General features: G+C 59.4%; 1 protein-coding gene across 1 annotated transcript in view; it reads left to right on the forward strand.

The window, feature by feature from the left end:
• Positions 1-18,615, forward strand: part of Runx3 (RUNX family transcription factor 3) — a 51,419-nt gene that overhangs the window by 27,119 nt on the left and 5,685 nt on the right. The window contains exons 3-5 of the mRNA XM_046469198.2: positions 573-729; positions 7,955-8,059; positions 17,667-17,825. Of these exons, the coding sequence (XP_046325154.1) occupies positions 573-729; positions 7,955-8,059; positions 17,667-17,825 (421 nt within the window). The remainder of the gene's footprint in view (positions 1-572; positions 730-7,954; positions 8,060-17,666; positions 17,826-18,615) is intronic.

Below are 18,615 nucleotides of genomic sequence, written 5' to 3' on the forward strand. Positions count from 1 at the left end.
CTGGTGACCTCTCTCAAAGTGGCAGTTTGTTTTGTATTTGGTATTTTCTCTTCTTAACGAACCCAGGCTCTGCAGAAGCCAGTCCACCGGGCCTGGGCCACATTTCAGGACCAAATTGCATGCCCCAAACGGCTCTTGCGTGCACGGAGTGCGAGGAGCACTTCTGTTATTATTGTTGATATTCTTTTTACTTAGAGACTTGGTTGCTAGGCGCATACTGATTCCTCTTTTTGCTCCAGCCGAGGACAACAGGGGAACTACATCCCACCTCGGTAACCGAAGGCATCTGCAGTTTGTGCTTGGGTTTAATGGAATTGGAAGGATGATTTCTTGGGACACGGGTTAGCCAGTTGACTTAGGACTCAGGTGTGGGAGGTGGCAGACTTCACGTCCTTGATTTTGTCCTAGTTGAGGGAAGGTCTTCATCAGCTTTAAGTCCCTTCCCTCCCTGCATTTGAGAAATCCGCAGTGCGCCGCCGGGCACCTTGGGGAGCTGCTGGCAGCCGGCCCCTCCTCTCATCCCTTGCCTTCCTCTGCCTTTCTAAGCTGTCCCTCCTGCCTGGTGTCTTCAGGTGGTGGCACTGGGAGATGTGCCTGACGGAACCGTGGTGACCGTGATGGCCGGCAACGACGAGAACTACTCTGCTGAGCTGCGCAATGCCTCGGCGGTCATGAAGAACCAGGTGGCCAGATTCAACGACCTTCGCTTTGTGGGCCGCAGTGGACGAGGTGAGGGGAAGGCTCTCACCAGGGACGGCAGGGGTCGGGCTCGGAGGGCGAGAGAGAGGCCGTGGGGTGGGGGCCCCGGAGCCACAGGAGCAGGTCTCCAGGCCTTGCTGTCTGAAGCTGCAGTCGGTCCTGGCTTAGGGCGTGACAGACCCCTTTGAGGGGGTAAGGAAAGTAATGGTCTCTCGACAGAAAAAGACCCCGCTTTCTCCCAGATTCAGAGGTTTGCTAGCTCCTGAAGCCTCCAGGCCGCCTCTCTCCCCATTAAGCACCACGGGTTTCAGGGAAGAAGCTGGGGGAAGATTGTGGATCTCGGGGCTCCCAAAGGAAGCTCTGGGCCTTTTGGCTGGGGGCTTGGAGGACATACCCTTGGTGTCTCAGCCACTGTGCCCCTCCCTGGGCAGGAGCTCTCCCGCCGTCTCCCCAGCAGCTCTTTGAGCCCTAAGGTGTTTTAAACAGAAGAGAAAAAATGAGGTTAGGATGCCGAACTTTGGAGAGCCCAGCTTGAGGTCCCTGCCACCCTGCGGTCTCATCTCCCGGGGCAGTGGAGGACGCCACAGTGGCTGCCGCCTGGGGCTGTTGAGGGGAGATTGCCGGGACCTGAAACCCATCATCACTTAACTCCAGGGTGGAGAAGCCTTAGAATCCCTGCCCCGGCGGACAGAGGCTTGCTGGCCCTTTAAGATCCTCCTGCCCAGGGAGCGGGCTGAGCTGCAGCCCCTCCAGCTCAGGCGCGAGCCTGAGTCCCGACTGAGCCTGAGTCGGTTCTGGGTCCCGACTCCCGGGCTGCAGCCGCGGCTGGAGCCGAATTGTACTTTTCATCACCAATCAGCGAGGCCTTCTCAAGGTCCTAGTTCCCTGGGAGCCGCCAGCCTTTCCCGTGCGGGCATCTGGGCACCATTTTGTCCTCTCCAGCCGTTCAATGTATACACGCCGACGTCAAGCATATTTTGACTTTTCAGCATTAATTAAAACCAGGGCATTATTTGCATGTAATAACTGTTTACTTGTTACTTTTTATGAAACTGAAATAGTTTACATTCTTTCAGACATTTCCTGTTCCTGTTGGCTCCTTCCCCGCGCACAGATTTCTTTCAAACGTTGCCCTTAACTGGTTGCAGGTTGACGGCTGGAAAATGTTTGCTTTTATGAATTAAGCCTTCATTGCTGCTCCTAATTAGTCTCCAAGCCCCTTTTGTCATCCCCAATCTCTCAGACCCTTTGCAACTTAATCCCAGCCTGGGCCTTGAGTGAAGAGTCCCCGTGGCAGGTTGGTGGCGGGGCGAGGCTGGCCCAGGTGTGTGTTGGGGGTGGTTTGGGGCCACTGTGGCTGCCTCCCTAGGGAGCCGGAAGAAGGGAGGTCGGTCTCAGGAGCCCAGCAGGGCATCAGGGACTTGCTGCCTCCCTCTCCCTCCCTCCCTGGTCCACATTCTGGGAGGTGAGATATGGAAGGAAGAGAGGTGGTGAGTCTCTGATTTACTGAGACCTCATCCGGCCCCTCTGCACACTGAAAATATTTTCTCAGTGGCTCCTGTGCCCACAGACCTGTGTCCGCCACTCGAGGCTTACAGGGAAGGAGAGAGGTTTCCAGATTACCGTTGACCTGCGTGCTCTAGGAGTGGGCAAGGCTGGGGCTGGTACTGTGGCTCCGGAAGGTGCTGGAAGCCATTTATAAATCATTCTCACGTCCAGTCTCTGAGGAGTCTCCTGGGCTGAGCAGGGGTGGGGAGCCCCTGCAGGAGTTCAACACTTGTGGTTCAGCCCTCAGGGGCTCCTGGTCTTTTAAGAGTCTGGGCTTGAACCTGCCAGCCCCAGATTGAATCCCAGCCATGTTAGTGACTTTCTGGAGGACGTGAGCAAGTGGCTTCACCTCTCTGTGCTGCAGTTTCCTCGTCTGTAAAATGGGTCTGAAAATGGTAGCCGCTTCATTAAGGGAATCGATGTAAGTGTGTCCGTGGGCTCCCACTGAGACCTGGATACATGTTAGAGATTTTGTTACTTCAAATGCATGGGACTGGAGGAAGCCTTTGAGGTCCCTTTGAGCGGTGACAGTCACTGATTCTCTGATTACAGTGTGGTTTGGGCGGGGGTGGGGGAAACCCAGAAGGTGTGAGTGTTCAGTGGGAGAGGTGGAGGTGTCGAGGGAGGGCTCAGGGTCCCGGGGCTCAGGCTGCAGCCACACCCCTGCTGTGCCCATCCTGCTGACTGGGAAATTCCCACCAGAGGACCAACTGTGATTGACAGGGAGTCTGAGCCACTTGAGTCAGGACAGGTTGGGGTTCAGGACCCAGGACCCCTCCCTGACCCTTTTGACTTTAGCCAGGACTAAGAATTCAGGTGGAAGATTCTGCTTCACTCCTCTATTTTTAAAATCCCTGGATTCTGTCTGAACTCCTGGGAGAATAGCTTCCAAAAAGACACCCCACAGAGCTCCGACCTCGGGCTGCAGGTGTGGACCAGGAAAGGACTGGAAAGAAAACCAGGCCCAGCTTCGCGCAGGCCCCTTTCCTAGGGTGGCCTGTGGTAATATGCCCTTCTCCTGCTTGACACCGGCAGACACCACGGTCTACCTACTTAAGGTTGCAAAATCCACATCGTACCATAGCTACGGTGCAGGAAAAATAGGAAAGTAATTTATAATAAAATATTGACTTGAATGTGTAAGTGTCAAGGCCATACTCCAGTTGTCTAGGGTGGAGAAGGCCCTTGGCCCCATGGTGGCCACAGAAACAGAGCGCTCAGGGTTAAGGACTCCATGTCTGAACACAGCCTCACTGTCCATGCCCCGATTTTCTATAGATGTGAACACTCTTGGCAAAGTTAGGGACAATTTTTTTTTTCTTTTATGCAGTGCCAAGTCACAAACCTGGGCTCCACACGTTAGGCAAGCACCCTGCCGCTAAAAAAGGAAAAAAAAAAGAAACTATCTTCCCTTCTAGAAAAGTCCATAGATATTGAAAGTGCAATAACTATTTTTCTTATTCTATGAAAATTGAGTTGGGTTCAGGGCTCAGGGAGTTTTAGCAAGTTTTTTTCTCCTAGAAAAAAATGGCTTCTTCTCATCTGGTGCAGCACTGGGCTTTTACGGCTGCCCCCACCCCACCTCCAAGGGTCCGTAGTGCTTCCTGGACAATGCACCACCCCAGATTGTCCTCTAGGAAGTGACCACTGGCCTCAGCACAAACGAGAGTTGCGTGAGCCCCTGAACTGCCACTAACTGGCTGCCGGGGACAGCAGTGTGTGGAGAGAGTGGCCAGGTGTGTGGGTGCAGCCCGGGAGCCACTAACCAGGGAAGGGAGGAGATGTCTTGCTTGGCCAATGTGGAGAAGACCCAGAGGTCCCCTGAGACTAGACACGGCCCCTCTGGTGCCCATGCAGCCCTCGTGGGTGGGGCTTGCCAGGCAGGACCCCAGGTCAGGGGCCCAGGGAGTTACCCACCGCCTGACCCAGCTGAGCTCCCATAGCTCCAGGGCCTGGGTCCTGAGGGAGCCGCACCCGAACTCCCCCCACCCACTGGGCCGGCTCTAGGAGATCCTTGGTTTGCAGTCCCAGGACTCCTGGCTGATTGTGGTTTGCTGGGGTCCCCCGGAGTGGTGTCCATCTTCTGTCTTCTCAGCTTGCTGCTCAGAGGTCGGGGTTGCCCCAACAGGCAGGGCCAGGGAGAGACTGCTCCCGGTCCCCAGACCCTGTGTCCTCTCATTCCTCTCTGTGGATACCTGGAGGGTGGTGACAGGTCTGGAAGCTGGGGGGAAGCTGCAGAGGCGTACAGTGATCTCTGGTGGCATGTGGTTTGCTACTCCATGGGGCTGGGGCTCCACAGAAGTGGGTCTTTACTACCTGTGTAGAGGGGCAGCTTCTAGCACATTCTAACCTTTCTGGGTTCTGCTTGACCTCGTCAACTCCCTGCCCCCCTGTGAGGCCCAGTTTTCTCGTCCAGTCATTTCTGTGCTTACTGCACTTAACTCATATTTATTGAGCACCAACTACGTGCCCGATGCTAGTGGCTGGGGACACAGCAGTGAACAAGGCATAAATTCTCATCCCCAGGAGCTTACAGTTTAGTACAGGGAGACAAAGAAAAACAAATAAGCAGATGGGTTATTAAAGCCAATGGGGAATTTTATTAAAATTATTAAATTGTATATTTATTTATTAAATTATATATATATATATAAAATTATATAATTATTAAATTATTAAAGTCCTGGGGAATTTCACACAGGTGCAGGGAATGGAGGGGGTGGGGGAGGCTGCAGTGACCAGGCTGAGCAGCTTCTGGTGTGAAATAAACAATAGATGGCAGGGCCACCCGCTGTGCCCAAACAGCAAGGTGCTTAAGAAGTTGTGATAAGCGTGTGCTCTGTTCAACATGTCAAATGACGAGAGCTGAGAGCTAGCACCGGGTCTGATGACCACTGTGATTTTGAAGTTGTGACGAGCATGAAAGTATTTAGAGAAATCTGCACGGGCTGTAACGTGAGATGGGAGTGTCTGCTGTCTGTTGGTGACAAGGTCGCAGGTACAGCCTGCAACTCTGCGGTTTGTTGCTTACGCTCTTACTTGAGAGATGCTAGATTTCAGTTAGAGGTTGGGGACAATACCATTCCTGTCCCAGTTCACAAGCCTACTCAGTGGTAAGAAGGTCCCCCAAGGAGGCTAAAATTAAAGATGCCTGTTTTACTGTTATGCGTGTATTTCGTGGCGCTGGGGATGGAACCCAGGGCCTTGTGCGTGCTGGGCAGGCGCTCTGCCACTGAGCCACATCCTAGAAGAGCCTACATCCAAGAAAGTGACGAGGGAAGCCCTCACTGAGAAGGTGACTTTTCAGTCCAGACCTGAAGGAGCACTTTAGTAAACCATCAAGCAGTAGAGGATGGGGACCCGTGGGTCCTCAGTGTCCGGTCAGGCCACTAGCATTCCAGGTGTCCACTTGAGGTCCCCATCAGCAAGGACCCATGCAATCAAGGTGGTGCTGGGCAACGACTGGAGAATCTGAGACCCCCAAAGCCTGGCTATTGTGGGGAAGGGGTCCAGGGTGGAGATGACCTCACAGCGAGGGGCAGAAGTGTCCAGGAGTCTGCGGCCACCTACCCTGCATGTCCCTAGATGGTCAGCACTTGCTCTTTGCAGAAATCTTGCCAAGTGCCCCTGTAGCCCGAGAGTAGGGGTCCAGGGTTGTTCTGCCTCAGGGACCCGGGGGGCAGTGCCTTAGTATTTCTATCCCCTCAGCCCCCTGGCTCCACGACCCCATCCAGGAAGCCCCTAGTTCCCGGTGGACCCCCAGCCCGGCCACTCTTTGCCTTTGAACTCTCCCTTGCATCTGAAGCTGTTGGGGTCGTGGGCCCGGCTCCTGCCACCTGCCTGGTTTGACTCTGTTCAGGTTGCTCCTGGGCTGGGGCGGGGGGGTGGGGGGACATTCACAAGTTCACTCGCCAGCCGGGACCAGCCACCCCAGGAGCACGAGGACTTGCTCACCCTGCCTCGTCCCCCACCTGGGGGTGGCCTACTGAAACCTGCCTGCTGGCCTCGAGGGCTGTGGGCAGGACACAGAGGGAACCCTTGGCTCCCACTGCAGGCCAGCTGGGGGGGCAGGGTGTGCTTGGCCCTCGGTCCCTTCCCTAGGGGACTTCCCAGGCCTGCGACTGGTAGGCACACGCAAGAGGAGAGGTGAGGCCTGACTTGGGGACCAGGAAGCTCCCTCCATCTTGAGTCGCGTGGTGCTTCCGAGCTTAGCAGAGCCCAGGGTAGAAGACTCCTATAAGAACTGGTTGCCCTGGAGGAAGCCCCTCACCCTCGACCCCCAGCCAGCCACCCCAGACCCATCCAAGAAGTCCCTCCAGAAAGCACAGGCCGTGCCTCTGCTGGGAACCCGCCGAAGTCACCAGGGGGCACAGAGCTGGAAACCGAGGCCGGCGCAGCATTGGCGAAATGAGAAGCCAGCCGCCGGGGGGCTGAGGGCCACCGGAGACGACACGGAAAATGTTAGACCTTGATGTACAGAGATTGTTCAAGGCGCTAAAACCCGCTCAGGAGAGCAGAGGGAGCCAGAGCGGCCTGTGGGATCCTGGATACCAGCCGCCTCAGTTTCATTCTCACTAATCACAGAAGACAGAGCAAGAGGGTTTGGAGATCTTCCATCTTGATAGACAGGGTCGCTGCCCGGATGGCCCTCGGGTGACGTGCCGCCTCCGTGATGCCGGAGAGTCATCTCGCGCAGAGACCAGCGCCCACAAGCACGTCTGTCCCCGGCCAGCCCAGGCGCTGCCATCGCTCGCCACTTCTTGAAATTTATTCTAAGGAAATAACTGAGATGCAGACAAAGATTTCTCTAAACAGAAGGTCATTTTCGTTTTATTTTAAATGGTTAAAAAAAAAGGTATTATTCGGTATTATTTTAAAGGGTTTTTTTCCCCCTCTCAGGAATTTTGAATGGAGACTTTGGAGCCAAATGTGTGTCTAAAAATAGAACAGGGCTCTGGAAATAACAGTTGTGTCTACAAAATGAAATGTCTGCAGCTCCCAGGTCTGTCCTTCCCCAGCTGGGGCTGCGCCCGCCAGCGACAAATGGGCAGCAGCGGGCGTGAATACCTGAGGGTCGGGGGACAGAGAGGAGGCGCGGCTTCCGTGACTCCAAAGTGTTCTGCAGCCACTAAGGAAGGAAGCCTGGGAAGAAGTTTTAATGGCATGAGAAAGTGCTTCTGATGAGGTGTCAAATTAAGAGGGAAAAAAACGCTGGGGATGAAAACATCTATTTGGGTCCCACTGTCACCGTGTGAATATGCAGAGTCACGCAGAGAGGCCTGGCGGAGAAGATGGTGGCGGTGGTGATCTCTAGGTAGTGGAGTGACGGGGAGGGTCTGCAGAATTTTCCACAAAGGTCACTGCTGTCAGAAAACAATTTGAGTGTGTGAGTGTGAGTGTGTGTCTCCTTGCCCCCCCCCCACTCCAAAATCATGTGGGCCCCTGAACAGAAGGAGTCGCACAAGAAGGGCCAGGATACAGGAAGGAGCCAGGGTGATGATGGGGGACGTGACGGCTCGTGCCAGCCTCCTAGGGACCGGGAAAGCCAAACCCAGCAGCTTGATTTCATCCAGAGCCTCATCTTCTGCCCGGGACTCAAGGGGAGAGACCTGCCCCTTCCCGAGAGTCGGGGGCTTCTGGCGCGGGATCTGCGTGGGAGTCCAGGGTGCTGAGTTCAGGTGCCAACCTCCTACCTTTGTCCCCCCAGGAAAGAGTTTCACCCTGACCATCACTGTGTTCACCAACCCCACCCAAGTGGCCACCTACCACCGAGCCATCAAGGTCACCGTGGATGGACCCCGCGAGCCCAGACGTAAGTGTCACTGAGCCCCAGGCCTGGGAGCAAGGGCCAGTGGGGGAAAGGCAGCAGCAGGGTCAAACAGATGTCCCTGGGCCCCTGGGGCACAGGTGGGGCCGGGGTCCCCAGCTCTACACATGCCCCACACACGTGTATCTGCCGGCAAGTTCCCCTGTGGGCACAGCGCCAGGCTGTGGGAGGCCGGGGAGGAGATGGGAGGCTGGGGCTGGACGAAGGACCAGCTGGGTGACCCTTTGCCCAGGGGTGGACAGCAGGGGGACAAGGAATAGAAAATTTGTTCGGAGGAGGCTTCAGATATGACGTGGGAGCCGGGGTGGGTTGGGGTACAGGTTGGCCAGGTTCTCCCACACTCCCGCTTCCTCTACCAGTGGCTGAGGGGCAAGTGACCCAAAGGCAGGGGTCAGGCAGGCAGCGAGGCCAGTGCCCCTTTCAAACTGTTTCTTGAAATCTCAGCATCTGACTCTCAAGTCACAGAGCCCAGGCACTGTCCCGGGACCCACCCACCCAGATGAGACCAATGCAGATATGTTCTGCAGATATGTCTTGAGCATCTGCTGTGTCCAGGGGTCTCGGTCCCCCAGAGTTTATGGTTGACTCCTTCTGCCTGCTGAAGGGCCTGGAGTCCGCGGGTAGCTGGGGAAGCTGGTGGGAGGCCAGGGTCTGTGTTTGCTGAATGAGTGAATGCACTAGCCCGCCTCTGAGTGAACTCAGGCTGCTCCCGAGCTCTGCTCAGGGCCCCTCCCTGGCACACTCAACCCGGGGTGTGCACAGCTGGCCTGTGCCTCGCCTTCTTGTTGCACGGCATCTCATGACAGCTGAGCTGAAGGGTCAGCTCGTTCCAGGAGGAGAAGACGCAGCCCCGAGGAGGTGGGGTGCCAGGTAGGGGCTCGTGCCAGGCCTCAGGCTTCCAGGGCAGCTCCCTTGGCTGGCTGAGCTGTCCGGGGCAGGAGGGTAAGCTCGGCGCCTCTCCCCAGTGCCCAGGAGCTTGGAGGGAGAGTTGCATGCCAGGGCGGGTCAGTGAGAGAAGTCAGCCTGGCCCTGGAGTCCAGGACCTCGCTCCCCTGCATCTAGGTCCTGAGTCTGGTCAGCAGCGGCCACTTGGGTCAGGCTCAGATCAGGGCCAGGCCACCCTGGGAATGGTCCCCCTGCCATGCCTCATGGGTCACCCCCTACAGCCACCCTGAGCTCCTGCACATGGTCATCAGCTCCCCGCGGCCCTGGCAGAATTCCTGCCTGCTGGGATCCGACATGGACAGGTCGACGCTCTTGACCTTGGGCTTCATGACCCGCCGCCAGTCACGTCTCTTTTTTGGCTTGATTTTGTCTCCTGTGAACTGGGTCAGTGAGCCCAGCAGTCTCAGGGTAGTGGTCACTGGGAAGCCCATTTGGTCTTCCATGGTGCAGAGAGCAGAGTCCAAGCCAGCCTGTGTGGTTAGTCGAGCCCTGGGCCAGTTACCTCCATGCCTCCGTTTTCTTGTCTGAAAAATGGGTTCACATAGGCAGCTACCTCGTGGTGCTCTTGTGGGAAGATAACGGGTTAATGGGCAAAAGCTCTCACAGGGGATTGACAGGTATTCCGTTGCCTTAGCCAGGGCTTCCATCTGCTGTGCAACCTAAGGAAAGTCACTGATCTCTCTGGGACTCCACCCGTGAAGTGGGACGATTCCTCCCACCCCCCATAGGCAACATGTGAACAACAAATGGCTCTGTCAGAATCCTCATGAGTCACCAGGACCCTGGCCTTCTGTTCTTCCTGGTGCCCACCCCCACTGACCCCCTCCTCCACCATCGCTGGATGGTGAGCCTCCCCAGGAGCCATAGGGCGGCTGCCAGGAACCAGGCCCTGCTCAGAGGGGCCGCAGTAGCCTCCACTGAAGGTGGCCACAGTCCTGCTGAAGTCCCCAGGGGCAGGATCAGATGGACAGGAGCCACTGCTGGATTCTGTGCGTGTGCGTGCGTGTGCATGCGTGTGCATGCGTGTGTGTGTGTGCATGCACAGCACTTAGGGCCACTCCTAAAAGAAGGAAGCACCCCGTTCTGGGGTCTTGGTTTGGTAGAAACTCCCCTGGGGGGGGCCTGGCATCCCTCAGATCCCCGTTCAGCCTGCCCCCACCGCCCACTCTCTTCTACTGAGGTCCTGGATGAGCTAAAGGTGCAGCCCTGTCCCAGGGAGCCCCCAGTTGAGTCCCTGGCCTGCACTTCTCTCCTGGGGTCTCCCCAGCCTGAGATGGCCCCTTCTGGGTGAGTGGCCCAGAAGAGAGCACTGAGTTCAAGGGAGACAAAAAAGAGGAGAAAGAAGCAGGCTGAGAGGGCGTCAGAGGCCAGGATTGCTGTGTGACCTGAGGCAGATGGTATCCCTTTCTGGGCCAGAGCAAGGGCCAGATTGGCAGTGTGAATGTGACTTGTTCAAACAAAATCTTAGCAGAAGCTCATTTATGAAATAGCAGGAAGTGGGAGGGGCGAGCTCTCCAGGTCCCATCCTCGGGCCCGGCTTGCCCCTGGCCCTGGCCCGGCCTGGCCTTCAGTCTGGGACCCTGGACACACCTTCCCACTTCCCCGGCCTCAGTCTCCCCATCTAGAAGAGGAAAGAGGCCAGTTCCAAAGCTGCTGGCCACCGTGGCTCTGTGTGCTGGGCTCCATGGATGTCCTTCACCATGGCCGAGGGACGGGCCCAGGGAGGCAGAGCCAGCTCCCTTGGTGCCCGGGGCTCAGCTGGGGCCGGGAGGTGTGGGCCACCCGGCCCTCCCACCCCGAGCGCTGGCTCTGCCTCGGGTGGTGTGGTGTTCTCCTGCTCTGGGGAGCTGCGAGGTTCCGCGAGCTTCCGGCGCTTGGCCCACAGGAAGTGCCAGCAGCCCTGGGGTTGTCACCAGCCTCGTGTGCCAGGGTCTCCTCTCTGGGCTCTGCTCTGCAGCCCTGAGCCCATGTGAGGCCTGGGCCTTCTGTGGGGCGGCGGGCAGGAGCGGGGCTGGTCCTGGGGGCCAGGGGGCAGGAGCCTGCCGTCCCTGAGGCCGGGCTGTGGGTTCTGTGGCCGGGTCGTTCCCCTCTGGTGCCCTGCAGAGCGTGCCCGACCTGCAGCCAGGTGGCCGGCTGGGTCTGAGGCTGTCTTGGTGGCTTCCTGCCTGTGTGGCCTTGGTTTCTGAGGTTCTCGGGGCTGGTGTCCCTCCGAGTCGCTGGGGCTGGTGAGAACACAGGTTGCTGAGCTGGGTCCAGGGCGGGTGGGTGGCAGCTGTGGGCCGGGACCACAGTTTGGGAACCACAGTTTGGGAACAGCTGACCCCCTGCCTGTTCAGAAGGGCTGGCCCTCGAAGGGTGGGACCCGAGTTCTAATCCTCCCGGAAGCTGCGGGTCGAGGTACTCAGGATCTCCCCCAGGACCCTCCTCTTCCCCAAGTCGTACCTGAAATGAGTCCAACAAATGCTTCCCTGGGCACCCACACCAGACCACCCATGCCACGTCAGGTGCCATTCCATGTGCTGGGGACACTACTGGGAACCCAGGCTGATGGCTTCCCACTTCCTGGGACTTGCGCTCCAGAGGGGAGAGGTGGAAAACAGTTTTGCTGTCACCATGGCACCTAATTTTTTCCCTCTTCCTCCCCTGCTCTGGGCACCCTGGCCTCCTGCCTGGCACACTCCTGCCTCAGGGCCTTTGCACTGCTGCTGCTCCCTAGATACCCCCAGAGTGACGCCCGGCTCCCACCTCCCCACCCTGAAGGCTCTGCTCAACCTTCTCAGCAACTGCCCCATCTTACATGCCATGCACCCAGCCGTCCTCACCTGCCCGGGTCCTGCCCAGCCTTAATTCTACCGCGGACACTCATCACCCTCCACTGTGCCCTCCAGCTCACTGATCTGTGTCATTTATTTTCCATGCCACCCTGGGTGATGCTCACTGTGGAGGAGGGGCTCTTTTCTCTGTCCTGCCGGGCACTGGCTGAGACCCCCGGGTGCAGACAGGAGCACTTCAGGTGCTCAGTAAATATTTGGCGAATAAATGAACCAAAACTTGTAAATTCTTCATTTAATTTCAGGTAACGAGAGACCCCACGAGAAAAGCAAAGCCGGGGCCAGCTGCCAGGCAGAGGGGCGGCCGGGGGTCCTCGGGAGGGCCGTGTGGCTGCCGGGGGCTCGGCAGGGGCAGGAGCAGTGACTGAGCCGGCAGCCAGGCCTTGGCAAAGGCTCAAGTGGCCACAGCCTCATCCTGGACTCTGGGTGTGGGGACCGGGGGAGGGAGGCCTGGGCTGGGAGAGGCCAGTGCCCCCGGGACCCCAGGAACCAAGGCCACCGAAGCCCAGGAGCTGGGGCAGGCCCAGGGGAGCCAGGGCGCCGGCCCCGCAGGAGGGAAGGGGTTAACCTCAGACCTCCCGGGTTCCCCTAATCAAGCCCAGGCCGCTGGAAGCCCCATGGCAGCCCTGGGAGGGCGCCACCGCCTCCCTGCCCGCTGGCCCCCCGCCAGCCCGTTTCCCTGCCCAGCCGCCGCCTGCTTTCATGTGCTCACAGGGGGCCGATTCACGGCAGACCACCCCGGGCAGCGCCGCTCGACTCCGCGGCTGAGAGGGTCCGGTGTAAATCTCCTGACAGGCCGCAGCCCCGCCGCAGACAGTGGCCGCTGTGTCTGGGTCGCAGCGACCGAGGCTGCGAGTGGCCTCGGGTGGGCACAGGCCTGGCGACTGCGGCTCCCTCTGTCCCCTGGTCCCCTGGGTCCTGCTCAACCCTGTTTCCCCGGCTTCCTGCGCCCCTCCCACCTGGCTGAGCCTTGGGAAGCCAAGCCCTCTGCTCCAGCCCAGCGCCGTGGAACGCTGTGGTTCCAGGTTGAATGTCACTGTGTGGCCTTAACCTTGTCCTCCACTTGCCTGTCCTTAAGAGGGGGTGACGGTGACCACCTCTCGAGGGCTGTGGCTGCGGAGGTATCGTGTGCGACGCCGCAGTGGACACTGCCTGAGTCGTCCTAAGACGAGTGGGCCGTGTGCCTCCCTGGCAGGGGTGTGTGCTGGGCCGCACGGAGGCAGGGGGCTGGCCTTGATGGACACCCGGCAGGGAGTGGGACCCCGTGCTGGCCTGACTGGTGGTGATGAGCGGAGTCCTGGGGACAGGGTCAGGACCCCATGTGACCCTTGGCGAGTCACCCAGCCTGCAGGGCCCCAGTGTTCTTCCCCACCCTTGACCCTTATCACAGACCTGTGACCTTGGCCACCCCACTGTCCAGCTGTATCCTAGCGGAGCTAATTGCCTTGGAGAAGGTGTCCTTGTCAGAACTGGGGCCACAGAGGCCTCCCTTGAAGCCAAAGCCTGGCTCACTGTCCCCTGTTGGACCCATCGTCCCCCTCGGGGCTCAGTTTGCGTGATCCCACTTCACAGATGAGGCAGCCAAGGCCCAGAGCGGGAGGTGCCTTGCCCAGGACGACGAGCAGGTTGCCACGGGCCCTTGGGAGGCCCCTGGGCACTACTCCAGGCATGTGGGGAAGCCCAGCTACTGGCTGCTGATGGCAGCCCACCCGGGTCCCTGGGGCTGGGGCTTCTCCCCAGCGTCTCTGTCTTCCCCAGGAATTCGACTTCTAAACAGCTGTGCTCTGAACCCAGGCTCCTCCTCTGTCGTCTGAAGACAGTGAGCCCCAGTCGCCAGGCCTTTGCCCACCCGAGGCCACTCGGCAGCCCCTGTGCACTGCTCCCCCACAGCCGCGGTCCGACTGTGGATGTCGGAACTGAGGCCTAGAGTGGGGGACTTGGCGGGCTCGAGCGGGGTGTGACCGTGGACCTGCCTCTCCATCCCGGGCCTCAGAGCATGGCATAGCCCTGGTGGGTCCCCTGAGAGACCCCAGCGTGCCCTGCCCAGGCCCGTCCTCCTGCATGTGCAGAATCAGCCGTGCCCTGGCCTGGGCTGGGGCCGACACCCCTTGTCAAGCCCCAGGCTCCAGGGAGACCAGGTGGGCAGGTGGCTCTGTGTGACCCTGAGCGCAGGACTGGCCGTCAGGGACGGTGGCGGAACTGCTCACAGGACCTCGCAGAACGAGACAGGCAGTGCTGGGCTGCTCACCTGCTGTGGGGACAGGCACTCAGGGGACAGCGGCTGCAGTTTGTGGGGTTCCCACTCCTCCAGCTCCCACACAAGGGCCCCTGCGGGCTCCGTGGCGGGAGGAAGGGCGCTTCCTGGAGGAAGGGCTCTTGGGTCTGGCCCCAACGGTCAAGAGGGCCTTGCTGTTCTGAGCTGAGGCTCTGGAGGGTGGGGTGGAGAACATTCTAGAAGCTGGCCACAGCAGCAGCAGGAGAGGGGCCTGGGAGGCAGCCCCGCCCTCTTCCCGGGTGCCTCTGGGCAGCTGACCAGGGGCTGCTTCATGCAGACCTGAGTCGGGGTAGCCAGAGGGGGCTCGGCGAGCGGCTGCGCAGGGGGACTGAGGCACCAGCGCGGGCCCATGAAACCCCCGGGGGAGGGCCCAGGTGACCCCGGCAAGGGCCAGCCCCTGCCCGGCTCCCACCGTGGGAACCCGCGATGAAAGAAGCCCTTTCTGCCGCCCCGTCCTCTCCTTGGGCTCAGGCACTTCCGTTCCCTTGGCTCCCAGTGCGGGGGCCCCAGCCCCATGGCTCCCAGACTTTCTGGCGCCCTGGCCACGTGAGGCCGCCCCACTGCCCCCTGCCCCTCCCCGGCAGTGCCGCCCAGCACCGGGAAGCAGGTCCCGCAGGCTGTGGAAAGTCCTCCTCCAGGAAGTCCTTCCTCTGTAAGGCAGGACAGCCACAGAGCAGCCCCACTGTGGGGCCAGGTCACCGGCTCCCAGCTGACCAGCCACTTGGTACTGGTCCTGCTCTGAAGCCTCAGAGCTGGGCGCAGAGGCCGGGCGGGTCCTGCCTCCTCGCCCTGCATTCCAGACATGGGCAGCACCTGGCCTGGGCCGGCTGTCTCCATCTTACCTACCCCCTCGGTACACCAGCAGGGGCGGAAGGGACACTTGTGAGGGCAGGGACCCTGGGGAGTGGACGGTAGCCAAGCCTTTAGGCCAGCACCTCGGCCCAGGAGGGCGGCACGGTGAGGACCCTGCAGCTTGGGGTGGGCATGCGCCTTAAGCAGGCCCCGGGCTGCAGGCCGTAGGGCCGGGCCTCAAACCCGGGCTGCTGTGAACCCTGCCCTCCTTCCGCCAGCCACAGGGTACCTGTAAGCACTCTCTGTACATGGTGTGACTCAGAAAACGGGGACTTTATTCCCCAGTGACAACAGTGACATGGCCTGAGGTTTTGCAGCAGCTTTTGTGTAGCCTCATTGGCTCACTTCAGGCTTGTGGTTGACTGAGACACCCAGATCCTTCGCACCCAGCTGCTGTCAGGTCAGTTTGCGGTCTCCACATCCATCCGGCTGCCTTCCTGCCTGTTGAGATTACTCTGAATTCATTTGTCCCCCACCTCATCCGTGCCTCCCTGCCGTGTCCAGTGGCCTCAGAAGCCGGGCAATGGCATCTTCTTGGAGCCCTGTCAGGGCTTTGGCTGACAGTGGCCACCCGACAGGTGCCTCCCGCGGCCCCCTCTCCACCTGCCCCACTCCCCACCCATCCCTTTCACCCCGTTGCCGTGACTCACCCAGCGCCCTGCCCAGGCATCTGAGTTCGCAGCCCCAGCCAATCTTGGCCCCAGCCCTGCTTTCCCCTTCCTTGTGCACAGGGGACAGCTGTGAGAGGGTCTGGCCAGAAGCCAGGTGGTCCTATTCCTGCCACCAGGTGTCCCATCGGTTTCTGGAAAGGGCCTTGTCACAGGACACAGGGTTCCCTGGGTCTCAGTGGCCTGCTGAGCCCCCAGGGCCCCTAGGACTCACAGATGCCCATTGGAACTTGTGGCAGGGTTGTGGAGGGAGCTCAGGGGTCTTCAGGGACCAGAACCCTTGTGTCCCTATCTTAAAAACCAGAAGTGAGGTCTCTCCTGGGGCTCCCGGCTCCGCCCTCAGTTCCCGGCAGTGGTGGGTGGTTGCTTCCCACTCCCAGCCCCCGGCAAGGACAGCGGGGGACTGTCATACCCCCCCTACTTCTCTCCTCTGTCAACCTGAAAACTTCCACGTCACTTCGGGACTCGGGCAAACTTCTTCTGTCTTTCCCCTTCTCCCCACTTTTATTTTATTTTATTTCAAATATTTTTTTAGTTGTAGATGGACACAATACCTTTAGTTTATTTTTTTATTGTGGTGCCGAGGATGGAACCCAGTGCCTCACACATGCCAGACGACTGCACTACCACTGAACCACAACCCCAGCCCCCCTTCTCCCCACTTTTCTAAAGGGGCCCAGGTCCAACAGATCCCACCACCCCTTCTTGCTCTGTGACCTCTGGCAAGCCTGCGTGCCTCTCTGATCCACAGTGCTCTGATCTGTAAGAGAGGACCTGATCACCTTCATCAGGGAGGTGACGGGCACCTCCGACAGATGTGACACAGAGCGAGGGACAGCCGTAGGCACAGCAGTCCTCACACAGTTATTGAGGCTAAAGTCCCAGGGCAGGCCCTAGGGAATCGGGCATTTCCGAGAGACTGGTTATGCTCCATTTCACAGGTAAGGAAACTGAGCTTGTCCTCCCAGACATTCCACTCAAAAAGGAAGGGACATTATGATATGTCCAAGGTGACATCATTCTAGAAAATTCCATGAGAGTCTTCCTGTATTCCATGCACATAAAACAAAAGCAAAGAGTGGGTAGAAAGCCTTCCACAGTGGGGGCTTCTGGAGGGGTCCTGGGATGGGTCAAAACGCCTCATCTGCAGTGTTTTGACTTTTGGAAACTTGATTTGTTGCTTGCGAAATGTAACATGAGTGACTGAAAAAGTGTGTGTGTGACGGGGAAGGTCCCCACAGGCTTGATGTCATTCAAAAAGAGCTCTTTTGGCCTTCAGCAGGCTGCAGGAGGGCAGGGGCATGGCCACCTTGACCCTGCCAGCTCCCTGGGGCCCGGGAGGTGAGGCTGGGGCTCTTCCTTGTGGCCCAGAGCAGAGGGTGATGGGAAGCGCCCGCAGTTTTCTCCAAGTGTGACGCCCCAGGCCAGGTGTGCTGGTCCCCTGACCCCAGCTTCCAGGAGCTCAGCCCTGCCCCTCCCTCAGGTGCGCCAGCCCTGCCCAGTGTCCTGGTGGCTTTGCGTTCTGCCTGAGGCTGAAGGGACGAGGGGGTCCCTGTGCCTTGGGGCTGGAGCAGGGCCTCTTGATCTGTCGGAGGTGGGCACTGCTGACCTCTCTCCCTGCCACCCTTGGGAACGGAGGCCTCCCGCGCCTGGTGCCTCTGTGTCCCCCTCTGCCTCACAGTAGGTGGGGAGCATGAGGCCACAGACTTTGATGTGAACCCTGAGTTTGGATCTTGGGTTCACAGCTTAACTGACCCCGTCCAGGCCCCACTGGTGGCTTTAGAATACCTCCCCGATTTGTGCAGTTAGCGGCAAGCTCCTGGCAGCCCTGGTGGCATGGAACCACCATGCTCTGTTCAGAGAGTCTTCTGAAAACCCCAGAGGAGGCTGGTGGTGACCTCAGGGTTCTCCCTGCAGACCTGAGGTTAGAACTCAGGAAGAACTTCCCAGGAGAGCGAGGCTTTTCTGTGTTCCCTGAGACTCCAGGGAGCCAGTGGCTGATGGCTTCTGATGCTCCCCAGGGCACCGACAGAAGATAGAAGACCAGACCAAGGCGTTCCCTGACCGCTTTGGGGACCTGGAGCGGCTGCGCATGCGGGTGACGCCGAGCACACCCAGCCCCCGAGGCTCACTCACCACCACAACCCACTTCGGCAGCCAAGGCCAGACCCCCATCCAAGGTAGGACCCGGGGCGTGGCCTGCCTGCCCAGCCAGGCCCCTCTGAGAAGCTCTGGGAGGCGTTGGGCAGCTCGCTCCTGCGGGTGCTTCCCCGGGACCCCCTTCCCCCACCCAGCACCCACCTCCTGACTTGGCAAAGCACATCCCCGGGATCAGCGTGAGCGGACACAGCCCAGGATATGGGGTTAATGTCAGAGGACCAGTGAAAACTGGGGTGATGTGTCCCCTCTGTGCCCCGAGGAATCTCCCCTGGCCCCAGCCTCCCATCTGAAAGTCAGGTGAGGGGGCTCCCAGGGCTGGGGGGTGTTCAGGCCACAGGACTCAACTGCACTCAGACTGTGACATGAGTCGCCAGCCCGTGAGACACGTGGCACTGTCGGGGAAAGGCCTCCCCCCTGCCCAGAGACTACCCCAAACAGGGGCACTGAGGACCGGGGCTCTGTCCCCATTGCCCAGTTGGGGACTGCAGGTAGGTCTTCCAGAGTGTGTAGCTGCCCGCAGGCAGTGGACAGGGCGCCTGTCCTGGCCTCCAGGACTCAGCCAGCGTGTCAGCTGGGGGCTGCTGTCGGCTGGGGGCTTTTGCCGCCTGGCACTGGCCGGGCAGGGGCAGGACTCCGGCTGGAGAGCAGGGCGTGGGGGCGAGCTGCTACAGCACTCTGGCCTTCTCTCCCAGTTAGCAGAGCTGCATGAGGCCCATTTGGCAGACGAGTGAATTGAGGCTGAGGAGGTTAAGAGTCACCCTGGTCACACGACCCACTAGTGACCAGGTCTAGTCGCCACAATGCTGCTCC

The sequence above is a fragment of the Marmota monax genome, unplaced genomic scaffold (assembly GCF_021218885.2).
Source record: "Marmota monax isolate L192 unplaced genomic scaffold, Marmota_monax_Labrador192_F-V1.1 WCK01_AAM20220418_F8-fsc00008, whole genome shotgun sequence".
NCBI lineage: Eukaryota > Metazoa > Chordata > Mammalia > Rodentia > Sciuridae > Marmota > Marmota monax.